We start from the raw sequence: 16,894 nt of genomic DNA on the forward strand, positions 1-16,894 counted from the left end.
CTGCCTGATTTTTGCATTTAGAATATTTCGAACAGAAATTATTCATTTCATTAAAAAAAAACACACACACACTCCCAAACATAACTGCATTTATAATTATATTATAATATTTCTGCGACAATGTCAGCCACCAGTGAGCATTTAATATTTAATCTGATTGAAATCCTTATATATGGGGGCGCACGCAGCACCTGACGGGGCCATTTAATCTCAATATTGAACACCTGTCCAGTTGTCTCCACCCAAGGGATGGATCAAATCAATTTATAGTGCATTTAATCTTATCCATGTGAACTGAACTGCACAGTTAGGTAGAAAACTTTGCAATAGTCACCTACTTACACCACGTTCTTTCAATTACAAAAAGCCGTTAGTATCTTGAGCCTTGAAATTAATATTTGTTTTTGCCAAATTTAAGAATAAAGCAATCCGACAATTTACACTTGCATAGGAAGAAATGTGACGACCATAACTCTGCCACCTGGGCCACATATTATATACTGGACTAGTTTCACTTTATGTATACAGTCTTTTACTGTTCAACTAGTTTGTTTGGATTTATGATTCAAGTATCAAAGTGGAAAAAAATTCATTCATCTCAATCCGGATATGGCTCATGTTATTTTGAAGAAGAGAAATAATATGGAATTTGGTATTGTCCGATCAGAACTTGGCCTCTTCCAAATGTGAATACAAATCTGTTATGCAGTGTATGCGAAAAATATTCAAAGCGTTTAATTTTTTCCACATTTTATGTTACAGCATCAAATCTGTAAAAAAAAAAAAAAAAAAAGCCCTCAAAATTCCATAAATAAAATTCCATAATCACATTGAGTTATTTGCAAATTAAAAATAAATAAAAACACATGCACATACTGCAAGTATTAACAACCTTGTTCCATCCTTATTTGATGCACCCTTGACTTTAATTACAGCCTGGAGTCTTTTGGAATACGATGCCACAAGCTTGGCACACGCATCTCTAGGCAGTTTCGCCCATTCCTCCCTCCCTGACTAAGGTTCTTCACCACCGATGACTCAGTTTAGATGAGTGGCCATCTCTTGCAAGAGACCTATTGGTTTGGAGAGTCTTTCATTTCCAGATTATGGGTGCCATTATGCTCATTGGAACCTTCAAAGCGGCAAACACATTTCTAAACCCTTCCCCAGGACTATTCTGCCTTTAACAAGCACAAAATTTACACAACGTATTATGTGGAAATGTGTGTTGTTATGACAATGAAAGCTCTATTGCAACTCTGTTTTTTTTTCCCAGAGATCAGAATGCGTGAATTTGCCCATGGGAATAAAAGTGTCCATTGATCCATCCATCCAGTTGTTGCCTTCTACAACTGTCTGACATAACTTTCTTTCACAAAATAACTTCAATCTACTAAAACAATTGTTACAAATGTGCTTTAATGTAAAAAGTCTAAATCAAGTCTTGGGTTCAGGTAGAGCCTGAAATCACAGATGTACACCAGCAACTGCTCCAAAAGTCCTTAAATCATCAGTTAAATTGCCCTTTTCCCTCTCTATTGTACCCATCTGTCCATGCATCCATGCATCTCTAAAAAGTCTTCTATCTAAAGCACCAGTTGAGGCATGGCATCTAGTAGAGGGAAGGCCACTGTTTGAGGATGTTCTGTCACCATTAGTGTCAAAATGCGACAGATATGTGGTACTGAGGCGTGCTGGCATAGGTGATGGTATTGTGTGCCGGAGGCCAGTCAACCTCCTCCTGCAGCTTCCGAGCCAGATATTTATATTTTATCTTCGGAGGCCGTTTTTTGCGACAGAAGATCCTGTTGAAGAAGGCCAAGCCCCAATGTTGATTCGCCATCTGAGATCAGGTTCAGCATGAAGGGAGAACACAGAACGTGTGTCAGCAGGAGTTACATTGTCACACCTCCACCTTACAATAAGCACCTTTTTGATAAAGGTATGTTGTAATTTAAAAGGTGCAAGTGTCCTAATTCAGTGGCTGGTGAGTGTATGAGTAAAATCATACCAACAAAGCAAAGCATGATGTTAAGAGGAGCCATGAGCATGATAGATCAAATCAAAATCCTGCCAACCTGTGTTGTGTTAGCAGTGTGGTGTTTGCAGGTCCACTTTACATTCGGATTGGTTGGAAAAAACTTCCACAGACTGTCAAGGATCAAGTTCTAGGAAACATTTGGGCCAATCAGAGGACTTTACCATATTGATTCGCAAATCCACACATGCATAATCAGGAATAATTAAACGCGACTCGATTGGTTAGAAAGTACAAAATACTCAAGGAACAATCATTGTGCAACAGAATACAACTTGATATTTCCGACTAAGATTAAGAATGATGAAGTCATTCTGGGGGAGATGTAAGAGTGTGAGCATACCTCCAAAATGAAGGACAGAACAGCATGCACCAAAATAATGATGAGGAGAGTAATGCGCCAGTCGTAGGGAATGGGCGCAATCTGAGGGAAGAAGAGAAATGGGGTGAGCAGAGAAGGAACCGCACACACAATTTCTGCCATTCAATGAAATGTTCATAGTATCATACTGATAGCAGTGCTGGGCGATCACTGACCTACATTAACAACATAAAGCAGCGAGGGGCAAGGCACAAGACCAGCTAAACATCTGGTCTCCGTAGCCCTATAGACCATTCTTATCATAAAATTGACTGTACCATGGGAAGGCCACTTCGGGGAGGCGTATGAAATGAAAGAGGACCAAAATATGAGAGCCAGGCTATGTGTTGCCATGTCAATCTAATCTGCCCAGGGCCTTCAGATTTAGTAGTAATAGACCATGTAACGTCAACTATATTGAGACGGTTTCATTAACCGATCAGCAGAGGTGGACATCGTCTGTTCGTTACCAAGTTCCCGTCAGTATTTTAGGAGCCAGTCCGACTCGCGTTGGCGACAGTTTCGGCGTCTGGAACATCATTCTACATCCCACACGCACACACATTGTGGTGATCGGTGAAATAGAAACAATATGGCACACATGTCATTGAGGTATGTGGGACTGAAAGGTATACAACAATGCTTTATTTTTCATTGTTTTATTTATTGGCTGTGTGTCAGGTGTCCAGCACCTGCTTGGGACGTGGTACCAGTAAGAACATTCTTGACACAGTTTGGGTGACTGACGAGAACTCAGAGACAATCTAAAACTTTGACAAATGAACATTAAGGGTCCTGGGATTGACTCCTGTGGAACCTCACAGTTCATATCCATTTGGTCTATTCTTGATTGTTTTTATCATTTCCTATATGACCATCACTGATAGTTAGATGTGAAAGTGTCTAAGTGGGTGGGTAAAGTCATATGGTCAATAGATAAATGAAAATAAAGTTCACCTCCATCAGCTCATCGACAGCCGGAATGGGATTTAGCATGATGAACAGGATAAAAGCATACAAAATAGTGCAGGTTAACACAAAGGACCCTGAAATAAAAAAAAAATAGAGCAAGTTAGTCTTATTAGAGCAGGGGTCTTTCAATCTTGTTCCTTGAGGGCCGGTGTCCTGACTGTTCTGTTTTCCATCTATCCCAGCTGCAACACACCTGATTCAAATAATCATGATCGTTATCTAGCTTCTGCAGACCTTGCTGCTAATCTGACCATAGATAATTACAGGGGAGGACGAAAAGCCACTTCTGTCCTTGCTTAGTGCAAGCTTTTAAAAAAGAAAATGCCAATCTCTGATTATTTCAGTATGCATCATTTATGCGGTATTTTTGTCTAGCAGTGTGCCGGGCAATTTTTTGTCCTTTGGCTCAACAAAGATCGGGAAACACTGCTCTAGAAAACGGCCATGCTGAAAGATGATAATTCCATTCGATAAGTCATTATAAAGTCATTGTGATTTCAATAAACCATGAGAAATGATGAAGGGAAATAAGGGGGGCAAAAGAAAGGTTATTTCGACAGTATGTCAACAACAATCTCTTCTGCTTACAATTTTTGTAGCTTGGTTGTCTGAAGGGTTTTCCTTTTGCAAAGACAATGGCAACAATCAAGTACTGGAAGGCAGAAACATAGAAGAGGGAGGTGTTTTCAAAGTTCTTGATGATATATTGGTCTCCCCCTTCAGTTTTGTTGAGGCTGCAAGTGTCACTGAATCCGGACTCATTGCACTGACTGTGACAGAGGAGAAGGGTTGTCACAATATAAAGCACACCTCTATTTTAATAACAGTGGAAACTAGAAATTCAACATTGAAGATGATCTCAAAGTGTTTCGTGATTATGGTTAGGGATCAGGAAAATTAAAGGTTAAATAGGGTACGAGGTGCTACTTACATTTCCTGAGGAGTCTGATACCAACTCTGTTGCTGCACTAATAAGAAAGTAAAAATCTGAAAGAGTAGGCAGTTGAGGATCTGAAATATAATTGAGGAGAGCACCGGGATGGACATCAGACTGGTTGGGGGGGTGTGTCGCACTAACTTCTTGCACGCTGAGTTCAGACTCACTAGACAGCAAAAATAAAGCAGTTGGAAAAATTAGGCGGAGGATCAAGAACTTTATTTGTATCATTTCACCTGACAGCAAACAAAATTTAAATATTAATTAGACGGGTGTTTTAGTTTGCACGACTTGCTATTACTCACTGGTAAAGATAATTAGCGAAAGCATCACAGTATCAGTTAAGAGGTACTGCCAGTCTCCAAAATTGCTGATGACCTGAAAAGGACACAATAGTGTTAACGTCAGGCAGGCATAGCAACTCGGGATCCGAGTTCAAAGTGGCAGCACCGTGTCTTTTCATAAATAATATACTTGAATATAATTGAAAACAGTCAAACAACATGAAATGTCCAAACTCTTTCAAATAGTTACCGTGTAGAGCAGAATGACTCCGCAGAACATGATGAGGCTGAAGAGTGACATGAATTTGAACACGCAGAAAGTTGTGACAAGAGCAGCACGGCCTTGCCTGTAGACAGTGAGGGAACCACCAGAATCTCAAAAATCAAAAGTTCCACGATTACCCTCACGTATGACAACAGTGACATTTGACACACCTGAAAATTAAACGGAAACATTAAATTCTCTGACGACACGACACTGACAAAAATCCCAGCCTCTTTTCTAACGACAAACTACCTGATGAGGTTGGTGATGCATGATATGTTTGGGATGGAGGAGGTGAAGGGGGAAGCCACAGAGGCCTCCAGCTCAGAAAGAGAGACCCCGCTGTGAGCTTTTTTCAGTGCCTGGGAGAGAAAGAAACAACATTTCAGCAGAAGTAATTCACCATTGTCATAGTAGATAACGAATATCAGCATGAAACCTTTTCACTATTCACTTAATTGATTGCTGGAAGACTTTAGTTGTGCACAGTTACACTAGAAGCCATTGCATCTAGACCAGGGGTAGGCAAACATTTTGATTGGCGGGCCACAATGGGTTCTAAAATTTGACAGAGCGGCCGGACCAGGTTTCGGTAACCTCACCTTATCTGAGAAAAAAAATACATTTAATTTTAAATATAGGTGGGAAAAAAAGCATTACAACAATATATATATATGTCTTTGGAAAACCACAGTATTTAGAACATAAAACATTAACGAGGTTTATTATTTTAATTTTTTTCAAGTTCGGCCGGCCGGATTAACACGTCTAACGGGCCGCATGTGGCCTCCAGGCCGTAGTTTGCCCACCCCTGATCTAGACAGTCTCTTCTTCATAGATTCCAACAACAGACAGAATTGGAGTCTGTTTGCATAAAACCAACCAAAGCGGAGTAAATAAATGAGTTACAAGACTGGTCACAGAATGAATTAAACTCATAAGTCAAGGCACCACTGTGTAAGAGTCCACAGAAAAAATCATTTGTGAATAGCAAACAACGACTAGGCGGGGGTTCAGTGGAATGTACGATTTGCTAATACTACATAAACTTACTCCACAGTCATTTGCACCATCCCCGCACATCCCAACAGTGTAACTACATGGTTAAAAAAAAAGAAGTTAACATTATACACTACATTCACAAGGAAAATATACGTGGCCTGTGATGTGAAAATACATAAATAATCTGACTCGATACTCTGCAGGGCTTGCACCAGCTGAGTCTTCTGGTCTGGGGTCATGCGGGCAAACACAGTGGCTCTGAGGAGGAACTTTAGCGCCCCAGTGAGGAGAGACAAAGAATAACATCCTGTCATTGTCAAGGCAAAACACAATACCACATGTTAACTAACTTAATACCTTTTGGACGAGATGTGGAAAGTGCTCAGTGATGACCTTGAAGGTTTGGCCGCTCACAGCAAAGTGATAGCCAGGGTCCTCCTCGCTATGTAATCCAAAACTGATCTGAGCAGTCTGAATGGGAGATGAGAGTGAAAGAAGCACATGCATGGCATTTCAAAAGCAGGTAGGTATGAAATATGTCAGGACCTGAATAATTCAAGGTTGAACTTGATGGCAAGAGAATTGGGTTATATTTCTAATCACTGGTTTTTATTCATTTCTATGCCAGCACGTCAAAATAGTTCTTTGAGTTAACCCTGTCCATGGCATAAAAATAAATACATAAATAAAGCTGGGGGATTCTGCTTCAAAGCATTCATTTGTTCTTTTGCAAACTTTACACAGGTCTGTACATGTGCCACGTTTTGAGTCACATGATGTAGAGACACTTAAAGGAGTTGCATGAAAGTACTTTAATAGGATAAATTTGTGGGCCTCAGGGTCACACAATAAGTTTGTGCAAGCAAAGAACAAGTACATACAGTACCTCCTTCCAATTCAACTCGTATAAAATTATAAACTTTATAAAATGTGCTTTAGGATTTAATGTTTTTTTTTAATATCCGGATTTTTTTTTTTTATTTGTCTCCCATCAGTAAAATATTCAAAATAATTATTTTTTTTCACCTGACATCCTCCGTCTTACCTGATTGCTTTTCAGAACCGGGTTCTCAGAGTAGCGCCATGTGATAGTGGCGGGCTTTTGATCATTCGGAGGCACGGCATCTGCAACAATGATGTTCTCATAGCCACGAATCATACCACACTCTCGAGCCACTGATATTGCTGTCAACATGTTGTCACCTAAAAGCACCCAAAGTGATGGCAAATAACAACGAGATTATTATCTGAGCTTGAAACGTGACATGAGGAGGTGTTAAAGGAGTGCTCACCTGTAACCATTACAGTTCGAATGTTGGCTTGTCGTAAATCGAGCAAAACTCCAGCTGTCTGTTCTTTGATTTTGTTCTGCATGATGATCAAACCAAGGAAGTCCATGTCGGTCTCTATCTGCTCCCTGTTCAGGCCAACAACACACAGACACACACTAAAAACACTGAAGTGACAACTTCACTCATAAATACGTTGCTCAAATTCATAAGCAAAAAAATATTCTTCTGATGTCAAGCCTCAAAAAATCCTATGCTTAGAAGTCAAAAGAATGTCTTTGTTCTCTTGGGTGGGATATTCCAGTAATTGTGCATTAATTACATCAATAGAGCAATGCACAATTACTGCTGTAAATTTTGTGCCAAGAGTGTTTGGACAGCAGTTTGATTTTAGTTGTTTTTCAGACCAAAATGCAAACACTCCCATTCAAAAGTGAATGGGGTCAATTTAATGTTTTCCATTTGTAAATATACAATGTCATTCAAAAGCTTTAGGGTGGCTTAGAAATGTTCTTATTTTTTAAATATATACACATTTTCTACCACATTAATAACTGTGTTCCTAATTAATGTTATCTTCATTGCAAAAAAAAAAAAACATCTTGTGCCCCGAAACCTTTGAACGATATTGTACATCAATGTTTAAATTCATACAATATTACCCGGACACTGCATTCCCCCTGAAAAATTAATACTATTACTTCTACGGTATGTGTCCTATATAAAACATTTAATGCAGTTAAAAAAAACATAATAGAATTCTGTGTGCCATGTCTCTGCAATAATTCCACATATGGATGAATGCATACCGGCTGAGACTCTGGACTTCAAGCCAGGAGAATTCAGAGTCCAGTTGGTGATGTGCCAGAGCGATAACCCTGAACCCCTGCCGTGTGTAAATCTCCAGAGTCTCTTTGAAACTCTGTGGGACTGTGGAGACAAACATTAGCACATCAGGCTTGACTGTCATTTGTGAGCTCAGTACATTGGTTCTATAAAAGGGACCGACCTTGATTAAGTTCATGAATTCAAGTGAGTGAAGGTATTTAAAAGGTAACATGCGGGACACTGGACATACTAGTTTCATACCTGTGTGTGGTTTGCAAAGATTTGCCACAGTCTCCGGTGCTCCTTTCAAGTAGGCGTCAAAGTGTTTTCGTCCCAGCTGCCGGACCACCACACTCATTCTCTGCAGCGCCGAGGAGAAGGGGAACTGGCGCACAATGCCAAACTCACCCGACTGAAAGGTAAAATACTTTAGTGGATGTACAATCGAAAAATATACCGGTCACTTGATTAAGACATGGCGTTTAAGGATTACCTGATCCTGAAATTGAACAACGGTGGAAATTCTGGCATTGTAAAGCGCAGTGTGGTATTCGGTTGCCTCCTCAAGAATCTGAAAAATAAAATGTTTAATGATGACTCTGGAAATTTACTTTCAAATCGTTTGTTCAGGGGTCTGAAGTGACATAGTACCCGTCGAGTGTAAAAATGATTATTATTTATATTATCTAATAATAATAATAATAATGAGTGGATTTTGCTGCTTAATTCAAATCCCACTAATGCAATATTAATTTGAATGTCATGTTTAGACTAGTGGGGGCACATAGAACAAATTTGGGGGATTCATTTGCCTTTAATACACGAAGCCTATTCTTCTACAATGTACCCATTAGGACAGCAGTCTTGTAGGAAGTGAAACACACTTTTACATGTAAACATTCAGTGCTGCTTACTGAGCCGGTGGTGCTGAACACCTTGACGTCTATGGGATCCCCACAGAGTTTGCCTTCTATCATGATCAGGGAGTGGCAAGTTGCCATGCACGCGGCAAATGAAGTCTTTGTAGATATCTCAATGTCTGGAGCTGCAAAACTGCGAGACAAACAAGAAATTACAGTACTCACCAATAAAACTGTTGTCAACAAGAATATGTTCTATACAGGCCCACAAGTCAAAACAAGGCACTCTGGTTGATATTGTGTTTGCGGAATATTCAATCATGGCTCAGCTCAGATTCAGAAAATTGGTGAGCCGTAATCCAATTACCTGAGCCCACAGCAAATGTGTTGTCATTTTTAATCGACAAACGTGACAAAGTGGCCGCCTCCTGATATGGCTTAAAAACGGGTAGATTTTACTGCTTAACCCATATTCCATGAACGCAATATTAATCAGAATGCCAAGTTTAGACTGGTGAAAGCGCATAGAGCATTTTACTGCCAATAATGTTTGTGTGTTAACCTCCCCTTTAAGATACTTTTTTATTAAGTTTTTAGTGTTTAGCGGTTTTAATGGCATAGTGTAAATTAACTGATATACCCGGACTTCATCAAGATGATGTAATCTGACGACATCTGTAATCTCGTCAAGTGCAGCCTTTCCCCGATTACCTTGATGTCATTGATGTTTTCAAGAAATGATGCTGACGAACATCAATTTTGGGCATATGTTTCAATGTCACGACGGAACAAGCCCATCATATTGTTCATACCTGGATAGACTGATACTTACATGCCATCTTCAGCTCTCTGAACACCCCACAAGTCTAAGCAGTCTTCCGTGAGCGTGCCGGTCTAATAAATATTGAGAGTAAGAAATTCAAATTAGGTTGACACCCATTAGTTAGACATAAAAAAATATATATCATTTGAATATCTTAGCTATATGAACAGATAATATCCTAGTTTCATTGAGGTAAGAAAACATTAAAGGATTATTCACATGTTTCAATGATTGTTTGTGTGAAGCACATTGAGTTAACTTCTGCATGAAATGTTCTCTATAAATAAAACTGCCTTGCCTTGCCTGAAAGCACTTACTAGTAAAAGCAGTTCAAAATGACAAAGACAAAAATACTGACTGGCTTCTGCCAAAATTGCCCAAAAAATCTCTTTAGAAAAAGCTCATGTCTGTAGTTGGACCTGATGATGTCATAAAATCAGAGACAGGGACATGCGGGTCACGAGACACTACCGTTTCCCAAGTTGAATCAATAAAACTGGAATTCTTGGTTGATGAAGATTTTTTCTCCTTCAATTCAAAAGGCTTCTTCATTTCTAAATTTTAGCCGCAGAGTCCACTGATGGGTGATTGCTGTTGTCTTTCGGGAAGCGACATCTCTAGCCCAAAGATTGCCGTTTACCATGAAAAAGTGGCCACTCAGAAACCTTTTTGCCTCTGGGCAGGTGAACAAAACAGGTGTTGCAAAACATGTGATTCACTCACCACCCACACCTTGGGACAACATCAACTGGCGTGCTAGCAACCCCCACACCCACCAGAGAGACAAATAGGATTCCACACCCAATAATTTTCAACTGAAGAGTCCCTTTTGAAAGAAAATGTGAAACAGTTTTAACAACCAAGAAGATTCCAGTCGCCTCGATTTAACTTTTGCAGATTACCATGACCAGGATGACTGAGAATCTACACACACACCCTTGCAAGGCAAGGCAGCACATTTCATACACAGGCAACTCAGTATGCTTCACACGATAGCTAACAGCATTCGGAAGCAAAGCACAGAAAACAACGGGAGTTTACAAAAATCACTAAAACGTGCAGACATTTAAACACATTAACAGAAAACTTTAAAAACAGGTGATCTGTTCCCCGTCCCCGACATGGCCCAGGTGGTAGAGGACGTGTCCCAACCCAGAGGTTGGAGGTTCGACCACCGGCCATTTTGACCATGTCAAAGAGTCCTTGAGCAAGTTATCAAACCCCAGTCGCAACATTTTTTAATCTGGATTTAAAAGCATTTACACTCAGAGCTGGCTTCACTTCTGTAGGCCGCTTATTCCACAACAGCTAAATGCAGCTTCACCATGTTTGCTGTGAACGCTGGGCTTCACTAATTGAAACTGAAAGTTTGCAGATCTCAGAGCCCTTCTGGGTTTATTCAATCAGCATTCTTTAATGTATTCAGGACTCAAGCCATTTGGTCATTTATAGACCAGTACCAGAATTTTAAAATCTATTCTACAGAATTAGGATCTAGTGTCAGGCATGTAAGAGTGGAGTAATATGCTCTGATCTCTTTGTTCTGGTTAGAACCCGAGCTGCAGCATTCTGAATGAGTTGCAGCCGTTTGATGCTCTTTGGAGGGAGTCCAGTACGAAGACTTTTACAATAATCAAGTCTACTGGATATAAAAGCATGGATGCGTTTCTCCTGGTCTGCTGGGAGCGTGCAACCCTTCAGTCTAGATATGTTTCAGCTGGTAAAAGGCTGCATGTTATGGCCATTCAATCAGATTCAAAACTTCCAATGTGAAAAAAAAAGACTCTTTTTGTCAAAGTAGCACCTGAACCATTTAAGGACTTTTCCATTTAAACCCACCGAAGTTTCCAACCTGTTCAACAATATATTATGATCAATTGTACCAAATGCTGCACTGGTCGGAATCCTGATTGGAATTTAAATGGACATGATGGTAATTCCGACTGCACTCCCAGAAAAAAAAAAAAAATAAATAAATATTCGGGATGTTGGGCTTTTGTGTGAGATTTCAGGATGAACCCGAAAGGCACGTGTAAAGCGAATGGAATGAAATGAAAGCTGTGGACGAGACCCACCTTGTCAAAGCAGATCAGGTTCAGCTGACCTGAGATGTTGATCCTCTGCGGACTTATACAAAAGATGCCGTCTCGCTTCATGCGTCGCTGCGCGTGCACAAGACCGGCAGTCAAGGCCACAGGTATGATTGGGGGCACGGCAATAAGAGTGATGTTCAGAGCGTCTAAGATGATGGCCTGAACAGAAAGCTGGATCGGATGCAAAATTGACCATCAATATTACACATGTGATTTAAAGCACTGTTAATTGCATGCATGCTTTTATGTTTGTAAACAACAGGCCCCACATTCGTTCCGGGTGGCACAAAAGTTACCGACTACCGCTGACGAACTTCGATGATACAATTCCAAAAAAATTATTGCGTTTGCGGTTCCACCGCCGCATACTGTACACCCCAAAAGATTGAGGAATTTTTCATTTTCTTTCAAAGAAATGGAAAAAGGAATATATTAGTATAGAAATACAAAAATCTAACCAGTGGAACCTGTGGATATTGAGGATGAATGAAGTGAACGTCGTAAATAGTTTTACAGAGAAAACTGCCTGCGGGCACAGCAGCAACTTGTAGAGGGACAGGGTTGTAACCAAACCTCCATCATCAGGGTTGTGGTTTCCCACAGGTATGTATGAAATGTGTGGTAGTTTTGTATTTGAAAAACGCAATGGCTTGCCTGTTAGCTAAAAGCAGCTCTATCGTGCACTGACCAAGGCACCATCAGCGTAGCGCATGTGTGTCATTATCCTGCGACTGAAAAATCTGTTCGCCAGTACTTCAATGATCAGGTTATTATTTAATCAACTTATATGTCAAAATGTAAATCAGGCCCACATGATCTTTTCCACCTGACGCTTCACACATTGAAAATACCAAAACCCTCCTACATACCATGAACCCGGTTTACTCAATCACGCTACTTTGGTCAAATGACAAGAAAGGTTTGTTGAATGTCAAGATTTCTACCACCCGGAATTACGTGACGTCATGGTGCAAAGTGTATAGTGGATTCATCTGAGATGCAATACCCCCAATATGACATCAACAACGATGGCGTAAAAGAAACCAAACACTGCCAACACCACCATGCACATCAGGAACTGCGTGGCATCACGGTGAAGTTTGAAGTTGGTGGGTTTGGGGTAGAGGATGGCGCGCACAAGCTGGCCCTTTTCTGTACTAAAGCCTGTTGGATCATGTATGACAAGGAATTGTCAGGCTTAACATCTCATGACAACTTACTGGAAACTTTCCCGAAATGTTCTCCCCTTAAAACCAGCGTCCTGACCTGTTCTGACCACGACCACCTTCACCAGCTCGTCAGCATAGTAACGGCTTTGGATCACATGGGAGCCACAGAAGAGGGTGTGTCGCTTATGTTCCGCGGTGGTGTAGATCCTCCCTGCGTCATCGCCTGAACTTGGCAAACTGGTCTTAGTAACAGGTACGCTCTCTCCTGGAGAACCAAACAGAATTCCAAGAAACGAAAACTGGGGTCAAACATGTTCAAATGAACAGTTGGAAGATCTTGTTTGATGTTGGTAGGTCTTCACTTTAACTCACTAAATTAAGACATCCAAGTGCGTGTACTCATAGAAGTCTCGAACGGAAAGATTTTTTTTTGTTAACAAATTACGTCATGGTATTGAATATAAATCTTATTATGGCCCTAAAATGCATTTAATTAAAAGACAATTTTAGACTGCTGCAGAGTGCTCTGTACAAATGCTTTAGTAAGCAATCACATTTCAAATTTGTCTCACTGGGTCAGCTAGCTAGCTAGTGCGTAAAAAGAAGAAATCCGTATGTGGAAGGTCAACCTGTCAACATGCTCTCGTTCACAATGCAGGTGCCACAGATAAGCACGGCGTCACAGGGCATGATCATCCCATTGGCTGGAATGGTGATGACATCACCGGGCACAAGCTCAGTCGACATGACATGTTCAACATCTGCTGGGAAGTGTCAGAAGAGGACATTGATAATCATCCATAGTCAAAGCAATGCAGAGAATATTAAAAGGGAATTTTATCACAGTGGTACCTTGACTTAACTTGACCAAATTCACATGTATATCAAATACATTTTCAAATTAATTGAAATGTCATTCACCCATTTCCACCCATATAATAATAAATACCAATATAAAGAATTAAAAATTTTTTATGTATTGGATGTGTGCCTTTAACTCATTCACTACCAGCCGAGGAAAAAAATGTATCTTTGACGTATTTATCCGTCAATGGTAGTCAATAAGTTAAGGGGCAAGGTCTAGTAGTGCTGTCAGGAGGGTGCTCGGTTAGTCTGCGTGTGAGTGTTTGGCTGAGAGTTGTGGACAACAGCAGCTTCTGGCGAGTGTTCTTATTTTTTGTTAGTGTAATTGACTGTTTGTCCCGTTCAATTACCAACTCAAAGTGGACTGACTGCACTGACTCTCCTTGCCCACATGCCAGGGCATTCCAGGAACTTAATAGCTCCATTTTTTTTTTCACTTCACTTGAGTGGTGGGTTGTCCGGAGCCTGCTTGTAACTCAAATTCTGACAAATAAAATATTTGAATGATTTTTGGTTTTCTTTTAATTAAAAAAATTCTAATGAAAAAAATACATAAAACGACCAAGCAAGAGCTAAAAATTTGGGAAATGAGCCACATCTAAGTCAAGCTACCATCGCATTTACAAACACACAGTTTTTACTTCATGACAGAATTAGGGGATCTCGTTCAACACGTGCCTTTATTTCTTCTGCAGACTGAAACTCGCATCATACTGTGTGCGACCACCAAGTTATGCAGTATCACATAATGCTGGAATGAGAGCAGTGAGAAAAGATTTTAGGATTCAAGAATTAAAAACCATATCTCGGCTAGAGACATTTGAGGATTGCCTGACATATTGCTACTACTACATATGTCACACGGTATTTCCTCATTAATTCGAACTACAGCCAAAAGTGCAAATTGGACCCGGTGAAACCTGCTTAAACATCACAGTTTATATACGCAGCATAAGCATCATGAATTTTGTTCACATTGGATAACAATTAACAGGGAGTTTTTCTTTCTTGAAATTTTGATATATTTTTTGTGCGTTGCCACCATTGTTTAAAAAAAGCTGTAGCCAATTTTTTAGGACAAATATAAACATACAGGGACCACAACTACAAAATGTAATTTTGGAGAAATAGCAGAATATAAGAGGTAAAATATATGGTTCAACTTTGCTCACCTTTCTTATGCTGTACAATGAGGCAGCTATTAAAATTAAAGAAAAAATTAACATGCCGAGGGAATAATGGAAATAGTCCTGAACACCCCACAGAATAATAGCGAAGAGTTGGAAGATGTAAAACGGGTTCAAGACCTTGAGGGAAGAAGCAAAAATGAATGATTGTCGAAGAACAAAATTGCGATAGAAAACTTTTCTCATCCCAAAACGTACCTCTTTTACAAAGAGTTTGAATAAAGATGGCACTTGTACGTCAATCTCATTCTTGCCGAAAAACAAAGCTCTGTTGACAACAAGCAGTGGGGCTCATTCAACAACATGATTGAAGGATTTGTTCAAAGAAACGTTCTTAAGGAAATAAAAACAAAGTGGGATTTTCAAAGAGGTCTTAAATTTGAAGTCGTCATCGTGAGGAACATATATTTTGAATGGTATAATTTTCTACAATGTAATATTGGAGGTGGGAACTAATTAGTACTTAAAGGGGAAGTCAACACAGAAAGATTCTTCGCAATAAAATGTTCTATGTGCTTTCACTAGTCTAAACATGGCATTCTGCTTAATAATGCGTTTGTGGAATATGAGTTAAGCAGTAAAATTTACCCGTTTTTCTAGCTCTCAGGGGAACGGCCATTTTGTCACATTCTGTCAGGTGAAAATGACATCATAGTTGCTGAGGTCTCAGATAGCAACCAATCACGGCTCACCTGTTCTAAAGCTGAGCCATGATTGGTCATTATTTGAGCCCTGAGCAACTGTGATGTAATTTTCACTCGGAAGAATGTGACAAAAACGGTGGATTTTGTTGCTTAACTCTTATTCTACAAACGCAATATTAATCAGATGACGGGTTTCGACGAATGGGACTGCATAAATCATGCTGTGGTTGGGAATTTCTGGGGGTTGACTTCCCCTTTAAGAACGATTTGTGATTATAAATTTGAACTCACTGTTCCCAATAAATTTTATCAGTGTTGGGTTTTAAAAACAAGAGTGAATATGTCAAAATTATCGATCGTTGGTACCTGTAGTCCTGCATTGTTTTTGTGAGTCCAAAACTGTGGTCTTTGTGAATGGCTCCACAGCTAACCTTTGTGTCCTCCAACCCCCTGAAAAGTCAATTTAATGTTATTTCTGCTGTCATTAACTAGATCAGTGATTCTCAAAGTGTGCTCGGAGTACCCTTTGCGGTACACAAAAGAAAAATACTGTCTGCAGTAAATACCGTTTAAAATTTAGCATTTAAGGACACTGGAAAGTGAAATCCAATATGTTTTTATCAGAATACATTATACAAATTTGAATACGATTGCTAAAAACAAGCAAAAAGGCAGAACTATGCAGTACTTGTGGAGCTATGTGTTAAATAGTTTTTCACCATTTCAATGTTCCTGATTTTTAGAGCGTGGCTAAAACGGTGCCCAGTGATGCTCTTGATGTACTCGGAAAGCCAAATATTTCTTTCAGGTGGCACTTGGTGTAAAAAAAACAAAAAATGAGAACCACTGGTATCGATCATAATTTAACATCTAAAATAGACCACAGAGTTTTACGGGACTCATACTTGTATGTTTCAAAGTCCTGTGTGCCTTCATTCCAGTAGTAATTGATGCTTTCGAGAGTAAAGTAGAGGACCTATGAAGAGGACAGAGGAGGAATCTGGGTCAATTTCTCAAACGCTATTGATAAAAGACACAAAAAAAACATGCTTGGCTGGATGGATAGATAGATAGAGAGAAAGAAATACAACCAAAAAGAGAAAAAAAATCAGTACAGTTCTCACAATGTTAGGAGACTCTCTGTGGTAGAAGTTCCCATTTTGCTCCTTCTGATCAGCAATGAGCCGTTGGTGGTAGTGGTGGGGTTGTCCATTCAGTAAGTGTGCTGTGGACCGATGATCCACATTATCAAAGGGGGTCTTCCCTGGAGCCAACATC

At 39.9% G+C, this 16,894-nt stretch overlaps 1 protein-coding gene across 1 annotated transcript in view; it reads right to left on the minus strand.

Annotated features, from left to right (window-relative positions):
* Positions 1–802: 802 nt before the first annotated feature.
* Positions 803–16,894, minus strand: part of LOC148325808 (polyamine-transporting ATPase 13A3-like) — a 22,641-nt gene continuing 6,549 nt past the window's right edge. Inside the window, exons 4-32 of the mRNA XM_088311635.1 lie at positions 16,741–16,894; positions 16,522–16,592; positions 15,983–16,066; positions 15,171–15,240; positions 14,958–15,092; positions 14,464–14,536; positions 13,551–13,682; positions 13,019–13,186; positions 12,759–12,916; positions 11,735–11,923; positions 9,669–9,730; positions 8,891–9,029; positions 8,470–8,547; positions 8,238–8,388; positions 7,958–8,078; positions 7,152–7,276; positions 6,905–7,062; positions 6,217–6,330; positions 6,049–6,128; positions 5,911–5,953; positions 5,110–5,219; positions 4,843–4,939; positions 4,614–4,686; positions 4,303–4,474; positions 3,960–4,141; positions 3,357–3,445; positions 2,382–2,462; positions 2,079–2,168; positions 803–1,843 (exon numbers count right to left, since the gene is read on the minus strand). The exon at positions 16,741–16,894 is cut by the window's right edge and continues 38 nt beyond it. Coding sequence (XP_088167761.1) covers positions 1,661–1,843; positions 2,079–2,168; positions 2,382–2,462; positions 3,357–3,445; positions 3,960–4,141; positions 4,303–4,474; positions 4,614–4,686; positions 4,843–4,939; positions 5,110–5,219; positions 5,911–5,953; positions 6,049–6,128; positions 6,217–6,330; positions 6,905–7,062; positions 7,152–7,276; positions 7,958–8,078; positions 8,238–8,388; positions 8,470–8,547; positions 8,891–9,029; positions 9,669–9,730; positions 11,735–11,923; positions 12,759–12,916; positions 13,019–13,186; positions 13,551–13,682; positions 14,464–14,536; positions 14,958–15,092; positions 15,171–15,240; positions 15,983–16,066; positions 16,522–16,592; positions 16,741–16,894 — 3,382 coding nt within the window. The 3' untranslated portion in view covers positions 803–1,660. The remainder of the gene's footprint in view (positions 1,844–2,078; positions 2,169–2,381; positions 2,463–3,356; positions 3,446–3,959; positions 4,142–4,302; positions 4,475–4,613; positions 4,687–4,842; positions 4,940–5,109; positions 5,220–5,910; positions 5,954–6,048; positions 6,129–6,216; positions 6,331–6,904; positions 7,063–7,151; positions 7,277–7,957; positions 8,079–8,237; positions 8,389–8,469; positions 8,548–8,890; positions 9,030–9,668; positions 9,731–11,734; positions 11,924–12,758; positions 12,917–13,018; positions 13,187–13,550; positions 13,683–14,463; positions 14,537–14,957; positions 15,093–15,170; positions 15,241–15,982; positions 16,067–16,521; positions 16,593–16,740) is intronic.

The sequence above is a fragment of the Idiotropiscis lumnitzeri genome, chromosome 12 (genome assembly GCF_059441095.1).
Source record: "Idiotropiscis lumnitzeri isolate Australia: NSW breed Sydney's pygmy pipehorse chromosome 12, RoL_Ilum_1.0, whole genome shotgun sequence".
NCBI lineage: Eukaryota > Metazoa > Chordata > Actinopteri > Syngnathiformes > Syngnathidae > Idiotropiscis > Idiotropiscis lumnitzeri.